The 27,020-nt window shown below is 49.7% G+C and overlaps 1 protein-coding gene across 2 annotated transcripts in view; it reads right to left on the reverse strand.

Moving 5' to 3' along the window:
- Positions 1-21,578: 21,578 nt before the first annotated feature.
- LOC119389302 (monocarboxylate transporter 12) overlaps positions 21,579-27,020 on the reverse strand; it is a 372,577-nt gene continuing 367,135 nt past the window's right edge. Inside the window, exon 5 of one of the 2 annotated variants that reach the window (XM_037656512.2) lies at positions 21,579-21,993. In XM_037656512.2, the coding sequence (XP_037512440.1) occupies positions 21,842-21,993 (152 nt within the window). In that variant the 3' untranslated portion in view covers positions 21,579-21,841. The remainder of the gene's footprint in view (positions 21,994-27,020) is intronic. The other variant, XM_037656510.2, reaches the window with a different exon arrangement.

Consider the following 27,020-nt stretch of genomic DNA (forward strand, 5'->3'; position numbering starts at 1 on the left):
TACGAATTACGTTTCAATCGTGCAAATTAACAGAATACATTGATGATCTTGATTTTGTAGCTGCATTTGATTGAACTGTGCTGCATGTGTATCTACTCCTGTTCACTACAATTTAGGCATGCGTCCAAATGCTTCCAGTTTTCGTGAACGTTCGTCAAGCTTCAACTGTGGCTCGCCACATTGTTGCCATGAAGGAAGGAATGGAATTTTAGGGGCGAAGCTCCTTATGCCGTGGGTCTGTCCATCCTCCGTTTGTTTGTAGTAGCCACCCCAGCTGCTTCTCGCAATGTTCACTAGATGGCGCTGCGCTGTGACAGTACATGAAATGCTCACTAGATGGTGTGGAGGCGCGCGCTGCGTGTTAGGGACAACAATGGATAGCTGAACACACCAGCGCTTGAAATAAGTCAGAGACGGTTAGAGTACTGGTGGCAGAAAATTAGAGAGAAAGGACAAAAATAAATATTAGAAAAAAATAACGACAGCCTGCCGTAAAGGGCAGAGAAGTGGGCTAGGAATTTACGTTTCTTTTTCCTGTAGTAAGATAGATGTTATCGAAGTAGAGACATTAGGCCAACATGAAAAAAAATAGATTTTGTTTTGTCGAGCCTGGTGGCACACTTGTCACCGCCCCGTTATAAAGGGGACGCTCATAGTATCCATCCATCCATCGTGTGGGATTAGTGTGATAGGAGAGCGCCAGATGGCGCGTTAGGAGTCCAAAAGGCGCTCGCTCTTGGCAGGCTTCCTCTTTCGACGCTGCGCCATGAACAGCGAAGACAAGGCGGCGGAGCGGAGGGCACGGAAAGCGGCTGCGGCGCGCGCTCGCCGACAGAATCCGGCGGTGAGAGTTCGAGAAGTGATCACTATATGGCGTTGGTGGCGTTCGCTCCATTCTGCTGTAAAGGGCAGAGAACGGAGCTGAAAACTTGAGTTTTTTTTTCTGGAGTAAGATAGTTTTAATTGAAGTAAACACACTAGGCCAGCACTAAGAAAGAGTAAAGGGTTTTTTTTTGTCGAGCCTGGTGGCACACTTGTCACCGCCCCGTTATAAAGGGGACGCTCATAGCATCCATCCATCCACCCATAGAGATACATGGTAAGAGCTAGTGTGACGGCATATCACTAGATGCGCTAGCGCAGCATAGTTTACGAATTAAAATACGAGATGGCCCTGCGGCGCTCGCTCCATTCAGATGTATGGGAGCGCATAGTGTGATGAGCGATCACTATAGATCATTGGATGGAGGCGATCGTTCGAGATGTTTCGATGCAGTGCGATGGGATGAGAGCTATAAAATGCGCCCGTTCTTGGCGCGCTTCCTCTTTCGCTCGTAGTCGCTGCGCCATATGGAAGACAAGGCGGCGGAGCGGAGGGCCAGGAAAGCGGCTGCTGCGCGCGCTCGCAGACAGAACCCGGAGGTGAGAGCCCGCGAAGCCGAAGCTACACGGAGGCGCCAAGAAACGGATCCCGACGTTCGAGCCCGCGAAGCAGAAGGTGCACGGCGACGCCGAGAAGCAGATCCAGAAACTGCACTCTTTAAAAAAAATGGAGTGACCCTCTCTCCTTTAAGGGAGAAACGGCGATGTCCCCAATGTTCGTCTTCAAATGGAGGAACTTTCCTCCCTTTTCAATGGAGAAACCGTTCCTCCCCCGTCAAAACCAAGATGGCTGACGCCAAGCTAGTGAAGCGAGCAATAGATTTAGGCCTAGCGAGTGCATCGAGTCTCGACTGATAAAGAGTATGCGGCACTGGTAATCACAAAAAAAACGGTCCGCTGAGCTTAATATCGAACAATATGACAATAAAATCAAGCAGACAAACCTGTAGCGATGAAAACCCCGCGAAACGGAACGACTGAACTCGTACGTTTCGCTCGGCCAGCGGGACGGGGTTCACTTTAAAAGAGACAGATACTGCAAAGGGGCTCTCACCCGGGGACTGTACGTTAGGCTTGCTGTCTTTATTTCTCGAAGCGTCACACGGTGTAGCGACTGTTATCCACGCGTTTACGGGGCAATAGGCCCAGACATGGGCCTCCAAAATGTACATTCTGTAGCATCAACACAATCCTGGTGCAGCAGAGCATAGTTTCGATAGATAGATGTTCAACTTCATATAAGTAGGTGGAGCTGTGAGAGCGCCGCAGCCGTGAAGTAGGTGGTAGCTGGCGCCATAGGCGTGCGCAGGGTTCCCCATCAGGGGGGGGGGGGGCGAAGGTTCATCGCAACGTCCCCCCCCCCCACTACTAAGTCAATGTATGGGGCAGATTTTGCGCCCCCCCCTCCTTTTAGGTGACTAGAAGGGTCAATGTGCGGGGCAGATTTTGCGCCCCCCTCTTAGGTGATTAGGGGGGGGGGGGCGCCCCCCCTGCCCCCCCTTGTGCGCACGCCTATGGTTGGCGCCATCTAGAGGGATTAAACAAATACTAAAAAACATGTTACTGACTGAGGCGGCGTACGTTGATACTACGCTATGGCATTTCGGCAAGGTAGCCCCATTCAAGGATCACTCAAGGACACCGGAAAGTTGATACAGATTTTATTAATGCGCGCACGTTCACTAGGCAGACACATAGTACACACACTGAATTCAATACATACATAATTCATTCGCATGCACGAAACAATTAACTGCAGACGCGTACGTACACACGTTTTTACACATACCCCTCTATGAAGCGCAGGCCCTTATATAGTCACTGAATTACAGTAGACCGTGGTGGTACAAGCGATGCGTCATTTTTCTTGAGCTCTTTACCATTTCATGGCTGCATCACAATATACGCAAACATTATGAAATTGTAGCTATGGCTTAGCCAAGCGCACCAGTTAATCTAAAGCCGCATAATAATGAACGAGATAATTACAGAGTTGATTAAGTTAGTGCAAAAACGACCATATTGAGTGCCGTTGATACCATTCCGACGACATTTTCAAGTAGCGCCATCTTTCGACAGTGGCCACAGATAAAATTTCTCTCTCTGATTTCTTTATTTTCTATAGTTACTGTGGGAGGGCGCAACATCGGCAACATGCAGTTCAGATTCTGTCGCCTTCGTCGCGTCGACTTCGTTGAGTGGTTTGCCGTGGACATCTGTTCACATTCTACTTAAGCGTTGACCACACGTATGATGATGAGCCATGGATTCGTTCAACTGCTAGCCCTTCAATGAAAATGCTTCTGATGCGGTACGGTCGTCTCAGTTGTGTATACGTACGTTACAACGCGGGTCGTGCGAAGAAACACGACAAGATGGCCTCGCACCGGACGGTGGTCTCTCGAGAGGGGTGTCAGTGGCTCTTGGCGTCGCGGCAGCTCGATTATTTGAGCAGAGAAACTAGCGCTACACCGCACGAATTATGGAAAAGAACGCTACGTGTCATGTAATATTTCAGTACGCTGTACCTACATGCTACTCTGCTACTGTTACGTCACGGTATTCGCCTGGCGTGTCAAATTGCTGTCATTGTGCGACAACTGTGTAGTTGTCGCTGTGGCGGTGGTTACTCTTGCGTTGGATTTGGAATACTCTTTTCACAAAGGTGAGTGAGAGTGTTAGTGATTACCTACTGTGCACAGCTGTCATTAGAAGCGCATTTGGTGTTGAGTTTCGCACGTCAAAGCAATATCCTGAGCACGGAGTTACCTACTGCACGCGTGCATAAGTCCGTCCTAATTCTCAGTGATGGCATGCGTATTCCAAAACGCATGTGATTGAGAATTTTGGCTTAACTGACAGAAGTCATTGACTTATTATTCAGATATGCGCAATTATGATGCAGGTTAACGTTAAAATGCGGCCACGGCGGCCGCATTTCAGTGGGGGCGAAATTCAAAGAACACCCATGTGCTTATGTTCGGCTGCACGTTAAAGAACCCCAGTTGATCGAAATTAATCCGTAGACCCACACTACTGCGTGCCTCATAATCATACGGTGGGTTCGACACGTAAAACTTCAGCAATTATATATTACCGTACTTTCACGCATGCATTGTCCAGTGGCACCACGTTTGCTAAAATGTTGAAAAAAAATTAACTTTCATGCTTGTTTATGTTGCTTGTTGTATTGATAAATGCTATAAGTGCTGTGCAAAACTACAATTGCGTGCTCTTGCCAAGTATGTTAGCGCCGAAAAAAAATCACAGCATATCCACGGAGTGAATGATGATGAGTGGGCGAAGCTGCGGAGGTTCATCGGTAAACCGTGAATCTTCCGTGAATTCTGCCCAGTACATCATCACCGACGTGAGATCGGGCGCGTTTATACTAAAGGTTCGATGAGTTATGACGACTTGCAGCTCACTTTAATTTTACATGTACGCTGTCAATTTTCATTGTTCAGAAAACCATTGCTTTAGAAAACATCTGGCGTCTTTCGTTAAGCAGCTGGCGTCTTTTCGTTTTGCTTTAGAAACATCTGGCGTTCTTTCGTTTTGCTTTTACAAAACATCTGGCGTCTTTCGTTGGTTTATTTCATCAATCAACGGCGTTTTGAACAAAATTTTTATTGTTTAATCACGCACAGGAGAAATCTCACCAGGCACTACCTTGGAGGTAAAGAATGGCTGCTAATGGGAATGAGAGACAGAAGAAGTCGGCTTTTAGCTAACGCTGCGAATTTTTTATTGTTCAACAACGCACAGGAAAAATCTCCCACCGGCACCACCTTGCAGGTCAAAGCGTAAGACTGGTTACATACTACGCTACGAGGGACGAACGGGTGCCGCTATAAGGAGCTTCGCCCCTAAAAATTAAATGATTGGTGTACAGTCTAAGGTGTTCATTAAAAGAAGACTGTTTTGTGAAGCGGGACTTACTGTATTTATGGCAAGCAGATCGTACGTAAACGTATACAAACAACACGAGACACACGAAAGTATGCGGCGCATCGCGCACACACCGAGCGATAAAAAAAATAAACAAAAAAAGATGGTTGATCCCTCCTTCATAGGAACCGGAATAACACAAAAGTAAAGCGTGCCCTTACAGAAGTGACTGAATTGATATTGCCACGTGCGTTTCTTCTTATCACTTTTGCTGTATTCTGTTTTTGGCCACAAAGACTGTCAGCAACGCTCAGCGCAAACCGCACCTGATCGTTCGAGAAGCTTCGCGATTTTTGTAGATCATTTTGTTAAGATTGCGCGCAAGACGCGAACACTCGAGCTTATTCTAGAGATTGCGCAACAAGCAGCGATATCGCAGGAAATTTCGATAGCGCCTGTATACAAGCCGACGCGCTTCACCGCTTGTGAGTTGATCGACGGTCGACGCTCTGTTCGCCGCTATCAGTGTATTGCTTTTCAGTTTCCCGGCCACAAGTTCGGCCAAATAAAGAGTTTCATCTCTGACGCGCTGACTGCTGCCTTCGTCGACTTCACGACCACGTGACAATATAAGAGAGTTTGCACAATGTATATTGATGTCTGGCAGCTATAGCACCGTTTACCGTGTACTTAGCTTTAGGTGCACGTTAATGAACTCCAGGTGGTCGAAATTTCCGGAGCCTTCCACTACGGCGTCCCTCATAATCACATCGTGGATTTGGGACGTTAAACCCCAGATATTAGATGCGAAGTATCTTAAGGCGGAGCTCAACCCGGTGGTGGTGGTGGTGGTGTGCGGCGTGACCACCCTTACTGCGCATGCGCATACCCTCTCCACTCCCCCTCACCATTCCCCCTGTCCTCTACCCCTCTCCCCTGACCCCTCTCCACTCACCCTCTCCACTTTCCCTCTCCCCTTCCACTTTCCCTCTCCACATCCCCTCGCCGCTTTCCCTCCCCCCAGCCCCTTCCACTCTTCCTCTGAAACGCGGCCTAGACATGCCAAAATTCTCTCCTGCGCAACGCCGCGATGAGCTCGAGCGCATGCGCGTCCCCTCCCCTTCTCTCTCCTCTCCTACGCTGCCCCCCTCTCGCCCGCCTGTCGACCGCGTTCCCCGCTCGCCCTGTGAGAATTAACGGCCAGGCTAGATGGAAGATACGACGTGCGTAGCGTCCCTCTTCGCGTTCCACGACGCGAGGTCGGTAGCATGCCCAACGAACGCCAACGGAAAGCGATCGTGCAAGTGCTCCGGCTTCGCATCGCCTCATGGTCCCCTTTAGCGGGAGATGGTGCAATTTTTATTATTATTATTGTAGCACCGTTTAACGTGGATGTACCCACTTTGATGATTGGTGGTACATCTCCATCCTGACGATTAACGTCCATGTTAAATGATTAAACAAACCCTTGTGGTAGCTGTAGTAGTTAACGGTGAAAGCGTAATCAGAGAACGAGGTGTGATAGCCAGAAGAGCGTCGCATATTGGACGCTAAACTTGGTCGCCATCCCGCGGCATGTTAAAATGTGATTGAAAACCACGGCCGCACTAGAGGGAAACGCAAAGTGCGTCCTGCCGCCCCGGTAGCCCAGCCGCGATTTCTCTCGGGGCGAGCGCGTCAGCGGCGAACGCGGTGTTACAGCCAGACGAGGCAGGCGCGCGTCACAGAGCTATTTTTGGTTTGGATTAGCGTGATGCTATGAGCGAGGCCGACGCTTTTACGACGCTTAGGCTCCCTACGACGCTTGGTCTAAGATCGCCACATCGCGGTGTGTTAAAGGGGCCATACAACACTATTCAACCCCCCATTTTAAATGCGAATGCATTTCTTAGTCGGGCTATGTGAGGCATCCGGCGTTGTCCGCGCACCTCTCCGCTCTCACTCCCTCTCCCATAGCAACAGCTGCGGGAGCGCGCGCTTATCCTCGCCCCTATCAACCGGAGCAGGTGGTGCGGGCGGAGGTGAGGAGTGAGTGGTAAAGCCCCTTGATCTAGGAAAGTAACGACACTCTCCTCCACGCGCGCGTTTCCTCCTCGATTCTCCTCGCCCGCCACCGGCGCGCTTTGCGCACGGCACCATTTTTCGCCGGCGCTCCCGCGGGCGCGCCGTAGATGCGCCGTAGAAATCAATGGAGGCGCGTGATGTCGGGCCGCATTCGCGCCCCGGTGCTGTAGAAAACTTTGAAGAATGGTGATAACATGATCAAGAACACTGAAGTGAACGTTTATTAAAATATTAGTTTCTTTCGAAAGCCGTGTAAATGGGGCATGCTAATTTAAAAGGAGATTTATGCAGCGTTCCATGATGCAGACGTTTTTTCTGCCACATGATAACATGCTTTACATTTACATCTGATATAGTTTAGCTTGCGTCATGTACACCTGTGTCTGGATTATTTGTCTCTTTCCTGTGCGCGCATGTGCAACTCAGGTACTTACAGCGTCGCATCTTGAAATGGCTTCGTGGATAATACCTTGTCCATCCATGTGTTATCCGACGTGAAAGTAGATTTGCGCGGTGGTCTCCAAACTGAACAAGACGCTTTCGCAGTGTCAGTACGATCAAGCGGCGCCAACAGCAACTCATCTACCGCAATAACAGAAGCGCCGGAGAAAAAATTTTCAGAATAGTATTTTGGCGTTCGTGTCAAAGAAACTAGCACTCGGTTTACCGTTGAGAGGAGACATTCCGTACGAATGTCAAAACACATCGATGCGATGACTTTGGCTCGTGTTACATGAACAGAAAGGTACTCTCAAAAAAAAAAAAAAAACGCAGAAGGGTGATTTTAAAGCATTTGCTATCAGAGCGAGAATTCGCGGCCTCTGCCTCGAAGCCGATAACGACAGCAAACGAGCGCAATCAGTAGAACACACCCTGCACGTCGTCTCCGCGAGAAAACCAAATTATAATCGTCTCCCAGTTATGCGTGCGTGGAATCGAAATTCAAAAGCAAACTGACGAACTGAAAAGAAAAAGTATTGTTAGCTAGCTGGCGCTGCTCATCTACAACACCGTGGGACTGCATTCTTTCATTTCAATCTTTCACTCATTCTTTCATTCATTTAATTCTTTCAGGGCCTGCATTCGTTGCATTTTGGTGGCCGAAGCGCATATCAAAGTAAGCTGGAAGAATAACACCTTTACAAGCCGCTGTTCCAATTTTCAGTAAAACAGACAACTTATCCTGCAAGAATGTGACAGCGCGGAAAAAGAAACGAACGGGCGAGTAGAGGCCACACGGATAAGCGCTGAATTGTACGTGAGGTTCATTTGGGAAAACACGCATATTAGTAATCACAATTGTAAATCTGAGCAAGGAAAATAGGAAAGCACAAGCACGGCACGAAAAAAAAACTGATTACTAAAGTGAGTCGTCATGTAGACGACAACGCCGTAAGCAATAGCGGTGTCACAGGGGCCCTTTTGATCGCGATCAGGGCCGTTCCAGATCAGGTGTTGCTACGCTGTCACTATAATTGCGATCCGGCCCGATCGGGATCAAGATCATTGCGATCTGTTTATCGATATCTGGCTCCCTGATTGCGATTTGAGTGACGTTTGCGCCAAACTCGATCCGGGTTAGTTTGGACCGAATAGCAGCGACGATTGTTGATCGCGATAAAGAAATCCGATCCGGACTGATTCTGATCGCGATCAAAACTGCCCGTGTGACACCGGTATAAGAGATAATCTAGTTTTTCATTAGTGAACGGAAGAAATGTTAATGCAGGCGTGACCAAACGAGCCATTTCGGTCGCGGCCTGCTAGATAACGGCTTACTTTCGCTATCAGAATGTTATGTTTTTTTCTGTGTTGTGCTTGTGTGTTTCTTTTGTTCTTGCGACTGATCGCATTTGTGTCACGATTTTTATGTGTGAATTCTGCCCCCCCCCCCCAAAAAAAAAAAAAAAACCCTAATTTGGGAACCAGCGCCAGTAAGTGTCATCTCTATTCGTCCATTCGTTTGTTTTTTACACCAAACATTCACAATAAACGGAATCTAACAATCACGACAAGCGTGATCGAGAAGTTGTATCATCGCGCGTAATTGTTCGCAGCGGAAAGCAGATCCTATAGTTGTGCACTTTAGACTGAATAAGAGTTGCCGACGTACGAGGTGATGGACTCTCAGCTGAATATTCAGCATATTGAGGACAACCCCATTTTTAAGCAACGTGCAAATAGCCTAGGAAAAAACGACGTTGATGAGCAGGCCGGAACGATATTTACAATGTAGCATTCGGCGATGCTTTGATACGAGCAATAGGACAGGCACCCTACCTCTCAAAGAACGCTGTTCTTTGTCGGAACTAAGTTTCTTTGGCCGATGTTTTGCAGCCACTGCTTCTTGCGCAAGCCATCACGCTGACCTTGGGGAATCGTAAAATGTGCATAACCGTTTGCACTATCGTTGTTGCAGTTATAGGCGCAACAGCGCGGCATAGCGCCCACACAAAGCACAGAAAACAAAGCGCGTGCAACGTTCGCTACGCGGAGCCCCGGCGTAAAATGGCGCAAGCGAAAAAGAAAAATATTAGCAAAACGCAAGATCCACGCGTCTCCAAGGGCAACGGCGAAGGAGACCAATCGTCGGCGCGGAAAAGCGGCGGAGAACGGGAGGACGCGAAAGGGGCGAGGAGGGAGAGAGGAGGACGCGCGCGCGGCGGCGGGTACAATGAATGGCGGTACTTTCCCAAGATCAAGGGGCTTTAGTGAGTGGAGGGGAGGAGCGCACTCTGGCGTGTGAGGGCGCTGGCATCGCAGGAGCTTGGCGGAGCTCCCGCGTGTGGAGAGAGTGTAGGAGAGGGTAGGTGAAGTGCTTCGCCGCTCCTTCTCTCGACGTTCGCTCTCTCTCCTCCCTGCGCCACCGCCTCAATGCAGTGCGTTTGAAACGCGTGTGTAGCGTTTGTGCTGCCTTGGCACAGCCTGAAAACAGCGCGTTCTAAACGCTTTTGTGCTGCATTGAAGGCGGTGGCAACATCCCTGAGGTGATTACGAACGCACGTAGGAAGCGTTCGTTGAAAGAGGCGCCCAAAAGGGAGACACTTGAGCGCGTCGATGTGTCCAGCTTTACGCCATAAAAATTACTACGCCGTGTACTCTCGGCGCAAGAAATGCATTCGCATTTCCTCACGATTCCCTTCGGGGAGGTGGGGCATTTTTTTTTTACTTGCGGGTTGCGTAGACTGATGGCCGGGGATAATTTTAGCATAAGTCTAAGCACCGATATCAAATTATTTAGTATTTTAATCACGCGTTGAAGTCGCTACATCGCTGCTGACCGCATCAGCGCGTAGTGGCGCTTGCCAGAACTATTGCGGGCGGAAATGACGAAGATGAGCGCTGGCCTATGATTGGATAAATGTAACGTTAGAAGTAATAACGGCGTTGCATTAAAGTTGAGATTACTATTATGTTTCGTTTTTAAATGCGAAGCATTTGTTAGCGAACCTCTGGCACTTTGACCGTTTCTATCTACGTATCTATCTATCTATCTATCTAGCCGCCTACGTCTGGGTGCTCTCATGATCGCTTCCTTAACTTGTTTGTAGACCAAAATTTGCATGGGAGGGTAAGAGGATTTGACGAATATGATTGCCGGGTCATGATATGAATAACGTTAAAATCCTGTCGCGTACGTCGTCAAACCCTTTCCACTAGACACGTGTGGCACATACCCGTTTACCATGGGCCGCGGTGTACGGGTATGCGCCACAGGTGATTGACAGTTTATATCTACCCAGGAACGGCGAGAACAGACATTGGTTACTTAAATGCTAAAGCGTTAAGGACAACCGACATCGGCAGCATTGACTCAACGAATAGAAAGAATGAAAATTAGGATCCCAGCAGGAATCGAACCCAAGCATTCTGCGTGGCTATCAGGTATTCTACCACTGAGCCACGCCAGGTCTCTAAACTGGTTTGAAGAAATAGCCTACGCAGGCGTAATATCGGTGCAACTTGAATTGTGGTTGTGGTGCTGGCTATCTAATTTTACAAGAAAGCAATAAACGCTACATGATACTCCTAATATGTACTCCTACGATACAGGCGTCATATCAGATTAACGTCTGTAGCTCCAGTGTCGGCTCCGCTTTTATAGCAGTCTAATAAACATTACGTTTGTATTCCTATGATTCAGCAAGCTATATTGAAGCATTGATCGACCCCGAAGGAATACATTAACGAAAGTTGCATATGATATCCACATCACCGCACCGTAAAGTGCACTTCGTCCACCAGAATGGCGCAGTGTCCTCTTCATTTGTTACGAGGCTGGGCGATGGCCTCATGCTGACCGAGGATGATGCCAGATTGATTGACAGCCGTTTTGTAGATTAGGCTACGTAGGCCACATACACCCAGGTAGTCTACGAATACGGCAAACACCATCCACTGATGTTGGTCTACGGAGCACAATCCAGGCCTACCAGCCTCGACGGCCTATACCTCACCAATGCGATGGGTGGCTTCAGGTTCCGACATGTCGCCAGCTCTGTCAACGGACAATTTGTCGACGAAATGACCGAGGCATCCACGAATTGCAACAGCTCTACTATACCACATACTTCACTACACATGGACCCCTCGTCTCGGCGATCACGACCGGATCCGATAACAAGTCATGACCAGCTGCTGGTGCTCACTGATTACGGTGATGATGCCCTTGTTCAAGAATTGTCGAGAACTTCTTCACACATGTACACGGGTTCGTGAAATGTGCGTGCGCTCTCGAGACACGTATAAGCACTACGTATCAGCTTACCGCTACTGGTGTTGGTAATAAACACGTTGCATACGTAACCGTAAACAACTGGTCATATAACACATATGCGGCTCTGCAACATATATATGTGTGCGTATAAAATTTATACAAATCTTTAGCGTCATTTTGTAACGTGTCGCTCAGTAAAAAAAGTTACGCCACAGTCCCCTACCCGCCGCATGCTTCGCATAACATCGACTCTCACGGTACGTGGGATCTGCCGAATTTTCGCTTCTGTGCTTTTTCAATGAACTCCAAATAGCCGCCGTCGCAACAAAAAATATCACTACAACCACAAAGTACGACAGAGGCGCTGGTTGCCATTCCGCCTCTGGTTTTTTTTTTTTTTTTTTTGCCTGCGCCGGTCGCATGTCCATATGAAACGCTTGTCCCTCTTCCTTCTTTTTGCGTCTGTACGTTTGCGAGCTGCCTCTTTCCGCATGTGCGGTAGGCCTATGATTGTTGTTCAAACGGTGCAAGTAATCCTCTTCTTTGAATTGTTGTCGCTGCACACCTGTAACCCGCGTAGGGGCGACTGTGTTTAACCGCCCATGCCACTCCACAAATTCCCTTCTCAGAATGAGAGGAGGGAATGACATGGAATGTCGTTGTAAGGAACAGCAGACAAAGCCTCGCCAGCCTCGCTTCGAAGCAGTAGCGCCCGCTCAAGTTCTGACAAGTCAGGTTTGAGCAACCACATTTGTTACTGTGGCAACGACGTCAACAATACGTTGGAAAGGAGAAGCAACAATGGTGTGCGAGCTTCCCCTACCTAAGAGCTTTCAGCCCATTTCATTGGAGCTCCATCCGACGTCACAGCAGAGAGTGAAATGTAGTCACGTGACCCCGCGAAAATCGAGTTGAGGGTAGGCATTTTTTTTCTTGTATTTTGAATATTCTAAATTGAATATCTTCGTACTGCGGGCCGCCATCGCTGCCGTTCTTGCTGCACTAGTTCGTCCGTACTTCAGTCTACGCAATCTACGTGTAAAGAATGGGGGGTTGAAGAGTGTTAGAGGGCCCCTTTAAGGCACTGACAAAATTGAACTTCTATTGAAAACGTGCCGAATGGGACGGACGTTCAACGCGTTGCAGGTGCTAATTGCGGAGGTCACGTAATTACGAATTGCTTTACTTCACCGCTCCCAGAGGGCAACTCCACCCCGCCGACCGGTAGAGTGGGAGATATAAAAGGCGCGTTTGTAAAGCCTCTAGAGTCTGTGGCCGTGGCGCAGTGGATAGCGTACCCGGCATCTGTTGTTGCGGACCGAGCGGTCGTAGGTTCGATGACCGTTGACGGAACTTTTTCTCTTTGACATCTGATCGTGTCAATTTTTTCTAAGTCATTTTCGTGACGGAAATACGTCACTGAAGTTTTGTGGACCCCGGCATAAAACACTTTCGTGTTAAAAAACGCCACACACGTTACTCAACACATAGAACAAAAACAAATGAAAGTCACTCGTGTATTGCTCGCATCAATCCTAGGTACAAGTAATTGCACGCGACTGGCCGAGATCGGTAGCACTGGATAGTCTGGTCTGAGGCTGCCGAGTGAGCGCGAAAGGGCGGCCGCTCTCCGCAGCACGGAATCACGACGTAACTGGGCGTAAGCATGTGCGCGGTTGAGGAGAAAAGTTTCTCTATTGGCGCTTGCCGCAAGAGGGCGCGACGAGTAAATCGTCCGCAAAGGAGAAAGTCGCTGCAGTGTACTAGAACACTGTAGAAGGAGGAACGGAGCTCGCTGCTCCATTCTCGCTCCCTTTTTTTAGAGTGTGTGAGAGCCCGAGAAGCGGCGAGGAAACGCGCGTACAGGACGTGCATAGACATTGCATTTACGAACGTCCAACTGCAACCCATACAAGAACCGCTCTCCTTGCATTTCACGGACCACAAAGCCGTCATTTGGAAGGGACAACGGAAGCCAAACCTTGTCTAAGAAAATGAATGGAAGTTCTTATATAACCTCACACACTGGTTCTCACGTCTTTCATGATGATGTAATGGGCCAATTTTTACGGAAGAGTAATGAACCTGCGGAGCTTCGCCCACTCATCATCATTCACCCCGTGGATATGCTGTGATTTTTTCAAGCTGCTGCTGCGTTTAGCTTTTTCTTTTGCTCCTTTATCTATGCGTGAGGAGAAGAATAAATATTCCACATAACTGTTTTCCTGTGCACTGCAGTATTAAGCCTTAAGGGGTATTCAGACGGGGGAGAAATGCTCGGGGGGTAAAGGCGGAGCCTAGTGACGTCAGCTCGCGAGGAGAAGTCTCCACAAATGCCCCCTACTCACACGGACGAGGCGAACGGAGGGGGAGAACAGTGTTACTAGACTACTCTGGTGGCTTGCACCACCCGTTTGACGAGCTGTTGACGACGAGCTGCAGACGACCATCCAGCTACAGACTGGACACCCACTGCCGCTCTCTGCAGGAGCAAGCGCAACAATGTGGCCAAACAAGAGCCCGAAATTCCGCCACATCCCCCACCGCATGGGGATCGTTTGTCCTTTCGGGGAAAACGTCCCCGTCTCCTCCGAGGAGGCGCGGGGGGGGGTCACGCCCACTCGCTAATCCGTGACGTCGCGGTCACGTGATACGCAACCCCCCCCGTCTCCCCCGAGCATTCCTCCCCCGTCTGAATACCCCTTTAAGGCCTCGTAGAGTTAGCGTAGTCGTGAATCTGGCCTGCAGTTTTCTGACGATGCACAAATCTGCGCCATGCAGCAGTTCGTCGCACCCTCCGTTTACTCCAGCTCGGACTTCACGGCTTGGCGCCGCTGGATCGTGGAAATGATTTGGCGGCATCTGCTCTGCTTTCTGCATCGTCAACGTTCCCCGAAACGCACCTCATGCGGCGACAACAAGGCAGTCGTGCCTTGAACCTTTCAAGGCTGTCAGTGCACCTCGTCAAGCGCTTTGGACATACTTGGTTGAGTTTGACGGTTTTATGGCCTGGGGATGAACTATTTGCAGTCCAGGCTGCTCGGAAGAGGCAGTCACTTGTGCACTGTTTTGTTCAGCATTCTGCGAGAGCCGAGCTCCTGAGATTCCTCATCGGTCACCTTTCCCACACTACGCGGTGCCTGCGACTTTGTGACCCGACCGGTAGCTGGCCGTCACCTGCGCCAGCGACGCTATCGAGGCAAGGAAAGGCAGCACCTGACAACACGGCCAGTTTTCAGGAATGTTCGCCGCCGTGATCCCTTCATTGTGTGTATAGTGCCCTATTTTGTCTTTTGTTCACCTCCCGGGCACCGTTCGTGTAGCCGGGCGTGCCGCTTCTCTCTCCTGGGGTGGAAAGGAGGCGGACCTTTCCCCTTTGAGGGCGGAGATAAAGATAACTTGTTGATTGGACTGTTCTGGACTCAGTGGTTTTCTCCTACAGAGAATCTGGAGAAGACGCAGGCTTTATAACGCGAGCGTCGAGACGCACGGTATCACACGCTACCAAATCGTCATGCGAATAAACGTTCTTATCAGCTCCGCCTCCCGAGCTCTACTTCTCCCCGGTCCCATGGGCGACCCCCGACCGCATCAACTGGTGGCAGCGGTGGGATCTCCCATGCTTAACTCGGGCTTCAGAGATGATGAGTGCTTGACTTTCTCTGAGATTTGACAGGTTTTAGCTTTTGAGTTTTAAAACTGGTCATAAACTTCTGGACGTATCGGCTCCGTATCTCGCTTCCATACCTCACAGCTATTTATCAGATTTTAGCTTTCCTCTGCTAAAACCGGCAGTCATTTTTCCGTGCGTATAGGCTTCGCTTGTTCGCATCCTAACGTCATGGCTCGTAAGAAAGTCCTCGCGCGTGAAGACCATCGATTTGGTAACCAAACTTAAAATCCAGAACTCTTGCTACTGCGTGAAGAGCTGGGAATTGAGGCGGGGAGAAGTCAGAGAAAGCCGCAGCTGATTAAGGCAGTTCAGGGGTGTGATGCGGAAGATGATGAAATTGAGGAGTGCAGGGAAGTTGAAAACAACCAAATAAGCGCCGAGGAAGACAGGAGAAATTACAAAAGGCGATTAGATTTAGGAATTTATGAGGCATCAAGTAACGCGATTAACGGGAGTGCACCCTCTTACAAGAAATTGAGAGACACTCCTGCCGAGACCACAGCCGTAGCGAGCAGCTTAAAAGAAAAAGAGAAACATAAGGCGTTTGAGGCTAGAAAGCCGGCCATCTTCCGCCGTTGCCAATAGCCTGGTCACGTTTGGACCGGCTGCCGAAAGCCTAGCAATGTTCTCTCTTTGGTGAACAGCAGCGTCATTAAGGGAGCAGAAAGCGCTTGTGAACCACAGGTTGACAGCCATGTGGAGATTGAGAGATCGTTCGGGCTGCCCGTGACTGAGGCTGCCGGGTCCAAAGCCTACCCAAGCATTATCCCTACTTGAATCACTCGGATATGCTTTTGAAAAAGGGCCTTTGTTTTGGTGACCATTCGGTTGCAGCTTTGACGCGTCCGACTGCTTGCGACTCACCAGAGATGAAGTGCAGCGCGATTCAGGAAGTCTTAAATCCTGCTGATCCACGCGTTGAAAGCCACGACCAACGCGCGGGTGGCGAGACAAAAGAGGACGGTGTGTGTTTGCCGGTAGCCCGCGTGGAGATTGAGGGAGCGTTCGCAGTGCTCAATACGGAGGCTTCCGTGTCACAAAACTTACCCAAGCGTAATCCCTCTTCGAAAGACTCGGACATGCTTTTGAGAAATAAGTGCCTTTGTTTTGACACGGCCGCTAATTTATTTAGCGGCCGTGGTTCCGTGGTTTTGATGACCATACGGTTGAAGCTCTGACGCGCCCGACAGTATGCAAGTCCGCTCCTGAGAAGCGCAGCGTAATTCAGGAAGGGTTAAACGATGCTGATCCAGAAGTCCATTGCCGCGATGAATGCGCTGGCGACAAGCTATTCAAGTTACTGGGATCCCGTCTAACGAGGTTCAAGGAAGAACAGGAGTACGGTCTAGTGTTGCCTCATTCAGAAGGGCTATGTGTTGTCAGCCTGACAGAATGGAAGGCCTGTTTGCCGGCTACTCTGCCTTGCCTGCGTTCGGTACCTTACGAGGCCACGGGGCCAGACCTTGTCCTTATATTCGGCTCTAAGTACGCATCGCTCTGCTTTTTCCGAATTATGGACCTTGTTTTGGAGGGCCATTGAGGTTACGCACTTCCCTATCTAGTAGGCACTGCTGTCTTTTCCTTCAGCTGGAAGGAGTGTTTCAGCTATCTCACGGATGTTCCGCCGGCTGAACTTTGAGGGGCCAAATTTGCCATGTCGCAAAAGCTGAGGTGTATTGTTTGGACCATGATGTTGGGCAAGATAGCGGAAATGCTGTTGGTCTCAGCCGTGCCTATCCAGTTTAACACCAAAGTAATCTTAGACAGCTTTTATTTGTGTTTTGTGTCCATGACATGCATTTAGTGTATTCTGTTAATCCCTTCCTTTCGTTCTTTTATCGCTCGTAGCACCTGTGTGCCTTAGAGGATGTGGCTTTCTCTGGAAATAACACAAAACGCTAGGCTATTGATTTTGTTCATGTTTAGCTTGTTTGTGTTTATTATGGCTTTGTTAATTGATCTGTGACGTTCACGAGCGATAGCATAAATGTAATTTTCGAGGTAGGTTTGATTAGAGAATGTAGCCTGGGATTTCTCAAGGTCAGTTTGGCTCTGTGTTTGTTGCGGCTTGGGTTTACCTGGTTCATTTCAGGCACTTGCAAGCCGTTTCTCAGGTTCAAAGCTGGGGCGCAGCCTACGACAGCACGAACACAAGGCAGCAGGTCTCCGGGGTGCTTTGGTGCTGCATCCCCTTCGAGACCTCCTGGGGCGGTGGACGGGCTGGCTGTTATGATCTGACTTGACAGCTTGGCGCCGCTGGATCGTGGAAATGATTTGGCGGCATCTGCTCGGCTTTCTGCATCGTCAATGTTCCCCGAAACGCATCTCATGCGGCGACAACACGGCAGTCGTGCCCTGAACCCTTCAAGGCTGTCAGTGCTCCTCGTCCAGCGCTTTGGACACACGCGGCTGAGTTTGACCGTTTTATGGCCTGGAGATGAACAATTTGCAGTCCAGGCTGCTCAGAAGAGGCAGTCACTTGTGCACTGCTTTGTTCAGCATTCTGCGAGATGCACCGAACAATTAGCCGAGCGCCTGAGATTCCTCATCGGGCACCTTTCCCCCACTACGCGGTGTCTTTGTGGCTTTGTGACCCGACGGCAGCTGGCCGTCACATGCGCCAGCGACGCTATCGAGGCAAGGAAAGACTGCACCTGACAACACGGCCAGTTTTCAGGAATGTTCGCCGCCGTGATCCCTTCATTGTGTGTATGGTGCCCTATTGTGTCTTTTGTTCACCTCCCGGGCACCGTTCGTGTAGCCGGGCGTGCCGCTTCTCTCTCCTGGGGTGGAACGGAGGCGGACCTTTCCCCTTTGAGGGCGGAGATAAAGATAACTTGTTGATTGGACTGTTCTGGACTCAATTGTTTTCTCCTACAGGGAATCTGGAGAAGACGCAGGCTTTATAACGCGAGCGTCGAAACGCTCGACGCACGGTATCACACGCTACCAAATCGCCATGTAAATAAACGTTGTTGTTATCAGCTCCGGCTCCCGAGCTCTCCTGCTCCCTGAGGCCTGGCTGCTCCCCGGTCCTATGGGCAGACCCCCCAACTACATCAGTGGCTGCAAGCAAGCGCGTAACAAAATGCACTTGGCGTCGCTGTGGATACCGCCACAATGATGCTTCAACAACTTGTTGAGATGCATTTATTATTCCGCGATATTTGTGAGTTGAGCAAGCATCAATGATCGATGAGATCGGGATCAATTCAGCAGCATGGCACAAGTTGAAGCACTCATATCGCGGATTAATTACATCGCTGTTGCGTTTTACGATTCAACTACATGTAATGTTGCTCGTCGGGTGTGCGTGTCGTAAAAGCCAATGGACGGCCTTGTTCTGTGTGGCTTCGTCGATGGATAACTTAAGGGGAGGGGGCTACTGTAATCTTCGCTTTATTATGGGCCTGAGTTAAGGTATGAATTACTTTTCCATATCCACTGCGTTCAATCTCTCATCAAGCAACACTTGTATCAGGGAGCCCCAAGACTTGCATATTCTAGTTAGACGCAAGCTTTCTCGTCTCCATAGGCCGGCAAATAAATTGGAGCTCACCCAGGCTAACTCAAGAAATATATTTTGCTCTGAGGGCTCACTCGGACTCACTAAATGTTTCCTCAGTCGGACTCACTGGGGCTCGCTAAACGTTTTCTCAACCGGACTCACTCCGATTCAAACTCACCAGCACATTACTCAGCCGGACTCTCCCAGACTCAGACTCACGACGTGACCTGAGCCTGAGCGAGCCTGAGCGAGTCGACTGATGAGTCTGTTAACGTAAAATATGCTTTTTCGATCATGGTGTCAGTGCTCGTTAACGCCAATATCTCACATAATCGATGCTCTATGATACGCCATTTGATCTTGTACCATCTTATGCGAGTTAGCATTGCTTCTATTCCCGGAAGGACATTTTTATGAAATACGCGACTCACACGAGGCAATTATATCATGAACTTTCCGTAGAAGAGTTTGCGGGGAGGAATCATGACAACCTCCCCCTCCCCAACTCACGCCCCTGATCAATAAATATTGAGATGGCGCATGAACGCTAGTGCGTTGAGATATATGTGAATAGACTTGGGAGTAAATTTAAGCCTTTATAAGGCAGATAGTAATGCTGAACATGGGTAGATAGGACAATAGGTCGGCAATAACAGGGGAAGCTCACTCAGACTCACCCAAGAAATATACTTTGCGCTTAGGGCTCACTCGGACTCAGACTCACCAATACTTTCCTTAACCGTACTTGCTCGGACTCAGACTCACTAAAATTTTCCTCATCCGTACTCACTCGGATTCAAACTCACCAAAATATTACTGACCCGGACTCACTCAGACTCACGGCCCGATCTTAGTCTGAGTGAGTCTGAGGGAGTCTGCGATGGACACGCTTGCTGGGGCTACTACCCGAGGGCTAAGAAGGGATTGCTGCCCTTTGATTCGGCACATTCTAAGACGATTAAGAGAGCTACAGCGTTGATGTGTCTGGAATCGGCTCTCAAAAAATCGTGCCCGCATCAAATGATGCCTAGTTTCGACAATCAGGTACGCCGTCTTTCGGCTGCAGGGTTCCTCAACTCGGTCTTGACTGCTGTTTCTGAGACCCTCCTTCAAAAGTTGAAACGTGGAACGGGACGTACAACGGCTGAGGACCACCGGAAGGCCCTTAGGCCTGAGGTTGTACCGTATGTTCACAAGCTTTCCCACAATCTAAAGAAGGTGGCAAGTAGGCACGGGGTCCCAATTTGTTTCTCTGCCCCCAATAAGCTGGGAAAGCTGTGCCCACGTATTTGCAACGCCAGCAAACGCGGTTGCCAGAAGAACCACCAAACGCCGTTCGTCAAGTGTTCCACTGGAGTGGTCTATTGCATTCCCATGTCATGTGGGATGCTCTACGTTGGCGAAACTGGGCGCTCTGTCAACGACCGTTTGGGGGAACACGCACAAAAATTAAAAAAGCTAGACGATAAGTACGCACATTTAGTTGCGCATGTCATTAAATGCACAGGATGTGTGGCCCGGTTTGAAGGGACCATGATTCTCGGTAGAAGCGAAGACAAGACTGCACGTGTCAGTTTAGAAGCCTATCATATTAAGAAACTTGATAACAAGTGTGTTAGCGCCCCATCTCTTGCCCTCCTTGACTGTGAGTTTTATCTTCTAGATGCGGCTGTCGGGTCTTAGGTCACGTTTTCCTGCGGTTTTCTTTGGTTGGCTGTTTTGCGTTGTTGGTGCTGCGGGTTGTTAATCTTTGTTATCCATCCCTCTATTTCTTTTTCTTTTTCATGCTTCACTTTGTCATATATAAGGTGTATCATTCTGCCATTAAAACCAGTTGGCAGTCAGCGCTTTTGTGTCCGTGTCGTCTCTCTTGTGGGTGTGTGTTCGCGCTGTTACCCCCTTAATCTACAATATGAACCAACTCGCCCAAGAAGAAGTATTAATGAGGGAGTCGACTCATGAGTGGGTCTGCCGACCTATGCTCGTCTGTACTTGTTCCATAAGCTTTATGAATGTTCTCCTCGCTTACAAGGCTTTCGTCGCCTATTGTACTCCAGAAGCATCACAGGACTTTTTAGCAGGACCACCACGCATTTGACAAATAATTTCTTCCTATCGTCATCGAGGAATGAAATAACTCTCAGGGCGTGACACGTGTAAGTTCAAACAGCTCACTTACAATCTGAAACACTGCACCTACGTTGTTGCATTTTATCCTTTGTACGAGTATGTTTTCGGATGCCGCGTTATTATAATCTGTACTACTGTGTATTTGTTCGTGCTTTTAGTGCTTGTTGCCCCCTGTTATGTAATCCCCCAAAAGTGATGATTTCGATAGGCATGCCCACAAGAAGCTGCTTCTTTAACACATTGGGCAGGAATACCGCCTCTAACCATTGCGCGATGAACGAAAAGTAAATCGTTTCAAAACATCCAAAGTGCAGGTGGGAGCCAACGAATAGAAACGCAAAGCTAGGTTGAATGAGGAAGTATCTCAGAAAGGCTGAGGCACTTTGCCTTGCTTAATGAACCCAGATCTGCTCTTTCGTTTTTGTCTTGTGGTGGTGCAAAGAAGATTATGTTCTGATTTATGCATACGAGTGGTCTCTGCGCATGCTTCGTGCCTGCACTTTTCTGCATACGTGTGCTCGTTTTAACGCCGTTCACAGAGGCTCGGGGGTATGGCTTGTTGATCGGAGGAAATAAACAGTCTGTGCTCTTTCCAGTCTTTCCTTTCTTCGTGCTTGCGCAGCACGCTACACGTTCAACCAAATAGCCTGCAAAAGAGGTCTTATTTCAGCTATGGGCGCTGCGCTGTTTCGCTGCCGCGGCGGAGCATTGTGTAGCGGGAATAGTGGGCGGTACCAGTTCATACAGCCAAGATTTTGCAGTGCTTATGTTAAACAAAACATGCAACCAGGTGGTATCGTGCACGAGACAAGACATCCTGCTTAGTCGTTTCAATGGACGAAGCATTTCCTGGATTGCTCAATGGAATAGAAAAGGCGCACAAACTGCTGCGAGCTATGCACTGACCAGCCCGACATCGGATGTTACCAAAATGTCCGACTGGACTTTATTTGGTTGGCCGGATTGCAGGTACTATTCACACGTCCTGCTGGTGCTTCGAAGCGTCTCTCGACCGCTTGATCTTCTCGCAGACACACGATAGCAGCCAAAGGAAAGAGACGAACAGTTGAAAGCTTCCCAGCAGCTGGAACAAGCCATCGTATTTCCCGTGCGAGTCCCGGTAATAACCTGTGGAGGAAAAACAGCAAAAACCTGCATGAGTTTTACTTGTATCACGTTTTTCGGATTTTAACAGCGGAGCTCTTTATGCCCTGTAATCGACGAAGAGAAAACCATGACGAACGCGCTATGCTCTTCTGCTTCGCTCCCAGAACACGTGTGCCCATTTGTCCAGCGCACGTGTACAAAGGGAGAGAAAGAGATAAAAAGCAAGGGAGCAATTCTTCGCGAAAAAAACTTTTTCACAAGGCGGGATTCCAGCCCGCGTACCCACCTTCCAAACGCGATCATCGTAACCTCTACAGGCACGCTAACAGAGCATAACGTAGCCTTACATAGTACAGCAGACCAAGCCGGTGGGACAGGGAAGTCAGCGTGAGGAAGAGAGATGTGAGGGGAGGGCCAAGAGAAAGAGTAAAGAAAGGGGAGAAAAAGACAGAGACAACGAAAATCAAACCAAGACAGAGAAATATGTAAACAGAGATAGAAAGAAGGAGGAAGCGAGAAACAGAAAGAAATATGAGAAAGAAAAAAGATCTGAAGAAAAAAAGAGAAGCAAAGGCCACCCAGCTCCGTACTGCCTTCAGGCTTGGCACCACTAGTGCCAAGTTCTAATTTGATTTTTGTCCTGTTGCGCCGAAACTGCGCCTTTCAGCGTATGTTGTGCCCAGACGACAAGCGCAGCACACTATTGCCAGGAGCGGGTTAGAATGCGGCAGGGAATGTGGTATATGCAGACTGGCATCTTGCACGTAGACTAAAGCAGTGTCGCCTGTGATGACTGGTCGAGAGTGAGTGAGTAGAAACTTTATTAAAGGGGTCATGAACCACTTTTTCAAGTAATGATCTAATGACCTCGGTATCGGAGTTGACTGCCTCCCGAATCGATAGCCGTGAAAATTGCTCGAATCCGTCAACAACGAGCGGAGTTACGGGGGTTTGGCGCACGCTCTCAGCACTTTCTCTTTTCTCGTCCCAACGAGCGCACTGGAACCTACACAGGGACAGTCAATATGATATACAGCGACTGGCAGATATATGCGGAAGGGAATGTGAGGCTCTAGGACTAGGATTTAGTGCAACAAAATGTGGATTGATGGTATTCAATGATCACGAAGACCATGCGGTCTTATACAGGGCCAAAATATACCGATGGTAAGCGAGTACAAGTACCCTGGAGTATGGGTAAATGAGGGGGATAGATATATGGAGGTACAAGAGATAGCATCGGTAGCAAAGGGAAAGAGGAATGCTGCAATTATGAAGCACAGAGCTTTATGGGGATACAATAGGTACGAGGTGCTTCGAGGGCTGTGGAAGGGTGTGATGGTCCCGGGGCTTACATTTGGGGACTCAGTGGTGTGCATGAAGTCAGAGGTACAATCAGGAATGGATGTAAATCAAAGGACGGTGGGCCGCCTCGCGTTGGGCGCTCACGGGAAGACGACAAATGAGGCTGTAAAGGGCGATACGGGATGGACAGGCTTTGAAGTGAGGGAAGCCCAGAACAAAATGAGATTCGAAGAGAGGCTGAGGAAAATGAAGAAGAGTAGATGGGCAGAGAAGGTGTTCAGGTATTTGTATAGAAAAAGCGTTGACACGCAGTGGAGAAAAAGAACTAGGAGGCTCACCAGTAAATATACGGCTAGCAGTGCGGGCGATATGGCAACGAGGAGCATTAAGCGGAACGTCAGAGAGGCGGAGAGGACTTATTGGATGACAGCGATGGAAAAGAAGCCGGCTGTGAGTAACTACCGAAAGGGAAAAAACGAAATAAGGAGGGAAAGGTTTTATGATAATTCAAGGGGAAGCGCTTTACTGTTTGAAGCAAGGTCGGGCTGCCTTATAACGCGTAGTTATAAAGCGAGATTCAGTAACGAAGAAGAACAATGTACATGCTGCGGGGGAACTAAGGAAACGATGGAACATGTTCTGATTGAATGTGGCGATATTCACCCAGGTATACGTGTGGGCACGAGTCTACATGAAGTCTTGGGTTTTAGGGACAACAATGGAAAGCTGAACACGTCCGCGATAGAAATAAGTAAGAGACGGTTAGAGTATTGGTGGCAGAAAAGTAGAGATAAAGTACAAAAATAAATAATGGGGAAAAATAAGGTCATTCTGCCTTAAGAGGCAGAGAGATGGAGCGTGAATTTATATTTTTTGGTATAATAACATAGATTTAATCAATGTAGATAAGGTGTTAGGCCAACGTGAAACAAGGAAGCTTTTTTTTTTCTTCGAGCCTGGTGGCAGACACGTCACCGCCCCGTTATAAAGGGGACGCTCATAGCATCCATCCATCCATCCAGGGAGGGATGGCACGGGGAAAAGAAGGTACGTCAGCGCGCGTCGTGAAACGCGATCACTCTCCCGCTGATTTGCGTGCGCGAGTGTGGCCACCGTGTAAAGTTAGCAGACTGAGGAGTGCGGCGCTGACAAGTGGCGGCACCCCGTGGCAAGAAGCGCATCTGATCTGAACGCCGCTCTCGATTTATGTCGGCTATCAGCCAATGATGATGCTATGTCTTTTGTGACGCGGATAAGCAGATACGCGACGTCAACCGGCAGGCGCTTCGCCCACCGACAAGATTGAGAACCGGCCTCTGTTCGAAAAGAGGGTGCCTGAGGAAACAGCAACTTCGCACTCCGCTTGCAGCCTTTACGCGGCTCGCACGACTGCAATATTTTGCGGAGGAGTTCATAGCCGTGTCAGCTTTCCGCAGAATGTGTTTTTTCAACAAGCCCAAAGGGTGCTGATATGACCCCTTTAAACATGCCCGGCGTCATTGAGCGGGATGGGGCTAGAAGCACCCCGGCCTCCGCCTCGAGTCTTTGGAGTCGGGCGGCACCCTGGGCGTGCCGGACGGCCCGCAGTTTATCGGCAAGGTCGTGGCTGAGCAGAGCCGCCTCCCATCGCGGTTCGAGACTGCCATGCCTAGCCGGTTCGTAGGGACCTGCTGCTCGCTACTGGTACACTTCCACAGCATGTGATGCAGCGTCGATCTGGCTCCGCACGCTTTACACGCGTCGGACGTATAAATGTCTGGGCAGCAGAGGCGAAGGATCACCGGATTCGGGTACGTGTGTGTCTGTAGTTGTCTCCAGACAACCTGCTAAACATTTCTTGTTTAGTTTGGAGTGGGGTGGTGGATATTTCCATCTGTTCAATCTGTAGTGTTGCGGCGTGATGTCTCTGAAAGTGGTCATGCGATCCCCCCCCCCCCCCCCCCCCCCCCCCCACGTCTATTCCCGCATCGCTGTCGAAGTGTGCGAGACATCATGAATGTCGGCAGGCGTCGTAGCTCGGCGTGTAAGTCCTCGAGCCGCGGCGTGGGCAGTCACGTTGCCCGCAAGCGGAAGGCCCGTGTGGGCCGGGGTCCACATGAGGAAACTGTCGTGCTCGCGGCAAATGTTGCCTTTGTGAATTTGTAGAATGCGAGCCGCTTCGCCGGAGATCCGGCCGCTGGCGTAGTTGCGTATCGCCGCCTGCGAGTCGCCTGTTATCACCTCGGCGTCCGTGGTTGCTACTGCGAGGGCTATGGCAGCTTCTTGGGCCGCCTCCGTCTCTTCAATCCATGTGTATCATCGCGCTCGTGACTCAAGTTCGTCCGTGATCCGTGATCGCGACCGCGAAGCCACGTTGGCACTCGTAACGGGCCACGTCCACTAAAACCGCTTCTTTGCTATTGCCGAATTTATTTTCCAGGTCTTGGGCGCGCCTGTTGCGCCGACCGATGTGATGTGTCGAGTGCATGTTCTTAGGCAACGGCAGAACGACGATGCGCTCGTAAATACATCTGGGTATCCCGACCTTTTCGCCACGCTGCGTATGGTAGTTGATGCCCACTGTCTCGAGGATGTGTCGACCGGTTCTGGTCTTAGTCAGACGTTCGTACTGGGCGATGTTGTGTGCTTCGATTATCTAATCTCGAGTATTGTGTAACCACAGCTCGAGAAATTTTTCTGTGCTAGTATTGACCGGTAATTTGATTGCGCGTTTGTACGCCTTGCGGATGAGACGATTTAGTTTGGTTCGTTCAGTCGCCTGTCATTAGAGGTAGGAGGCGATGTACGTTATGTGGTTTATAACGAAAGCATGTACCAGGTGAATGGTCTTGCTTTCCTTTATTTCGCTATGTCGATTTGTTATGCGTTTCAGCAACCGTGTCGTTTCATTGACTGCGCCCACTAGTCTGCAATGGTTTCGCCGTTGTGGCCGTTGGCGGACAGGCGCAAGCCCTGTACCCTAATGGTGTTAACTTGTGAGATGACAACGCCATCTGATGTGACTACATTAACTTCTCCATATGCGCACTCGGTTACGGAATCGGCGTTCTTAGGTATACGGCCCCTGCGCGACGGTCTGTAGAGCAGGAGCTCCGATTTAGCAGCAGAACATCCGAGACCTGCGTCGCGAAGGTAGTCGTGCACCACGTCGACGACCTCCTGCAGCGTTTGCTCTACGTGGCCGTCATTCCCCTCGTAACGAGCCGACACGCGGCTCGTTACGAGTGCCAACGCGGCTTCGCGGTCGCGATCAGGGATCGCGGAGGAAGCTATGGTGGAGGCCTTCTATCTCAACTAGTTTTAGTGGTAATCCGATAAGCACGAGGTTAAGGAGCATGGGCGAGATTACGGAGCCCGGCGGCGTGCCCGTACAACCCATGTATATGTTTTGCGATTCTAGTCCGCCGATCGCTAAGCGGGCTCGGCGGCCCGTAAGGAAATCGCGTACGTAGTGGTAGCCCAGTCCCGTACACCCAGTCCCAACGCTGGTGTACTTTCAAGTATCGCGGCGTAGTTAATGTTCTCGAACGCCTTTTTGGGGTCGAGCCCGAGTATCGCTTTGGTGGATCGTGTGGGATTGTCTACGATATCATGCTTGAGCTGAAGCATAACGTCCTGCGTGGAAAGGTTACGACGGATCACCAGCATCGTGTGCGGGAGATTGTTTTGGTCCTCGTGGTAGTTGCTAAGAGGAGCGAGAAGCACATGTTCCGTGACCTTACCAACGCAGGACGTCAGGGATA

The sequence above is a fragment of the Rhipicephalus sanguineus genome, chromosome 4, assembly GCF_013339695.2.
Source record: "Rhipicephalus sanguineus isolate Rsan-2018 chromosome 4, BIME_Rsan_1.4, whole genome shotgun sequence".
Lineage (NCBI taxonomy): Eukaryota > Metazoa > Arthropoda > Arachnida > Ixodida > Ixodidae > Rhipicephalus > Rhipicephalus sanguineus.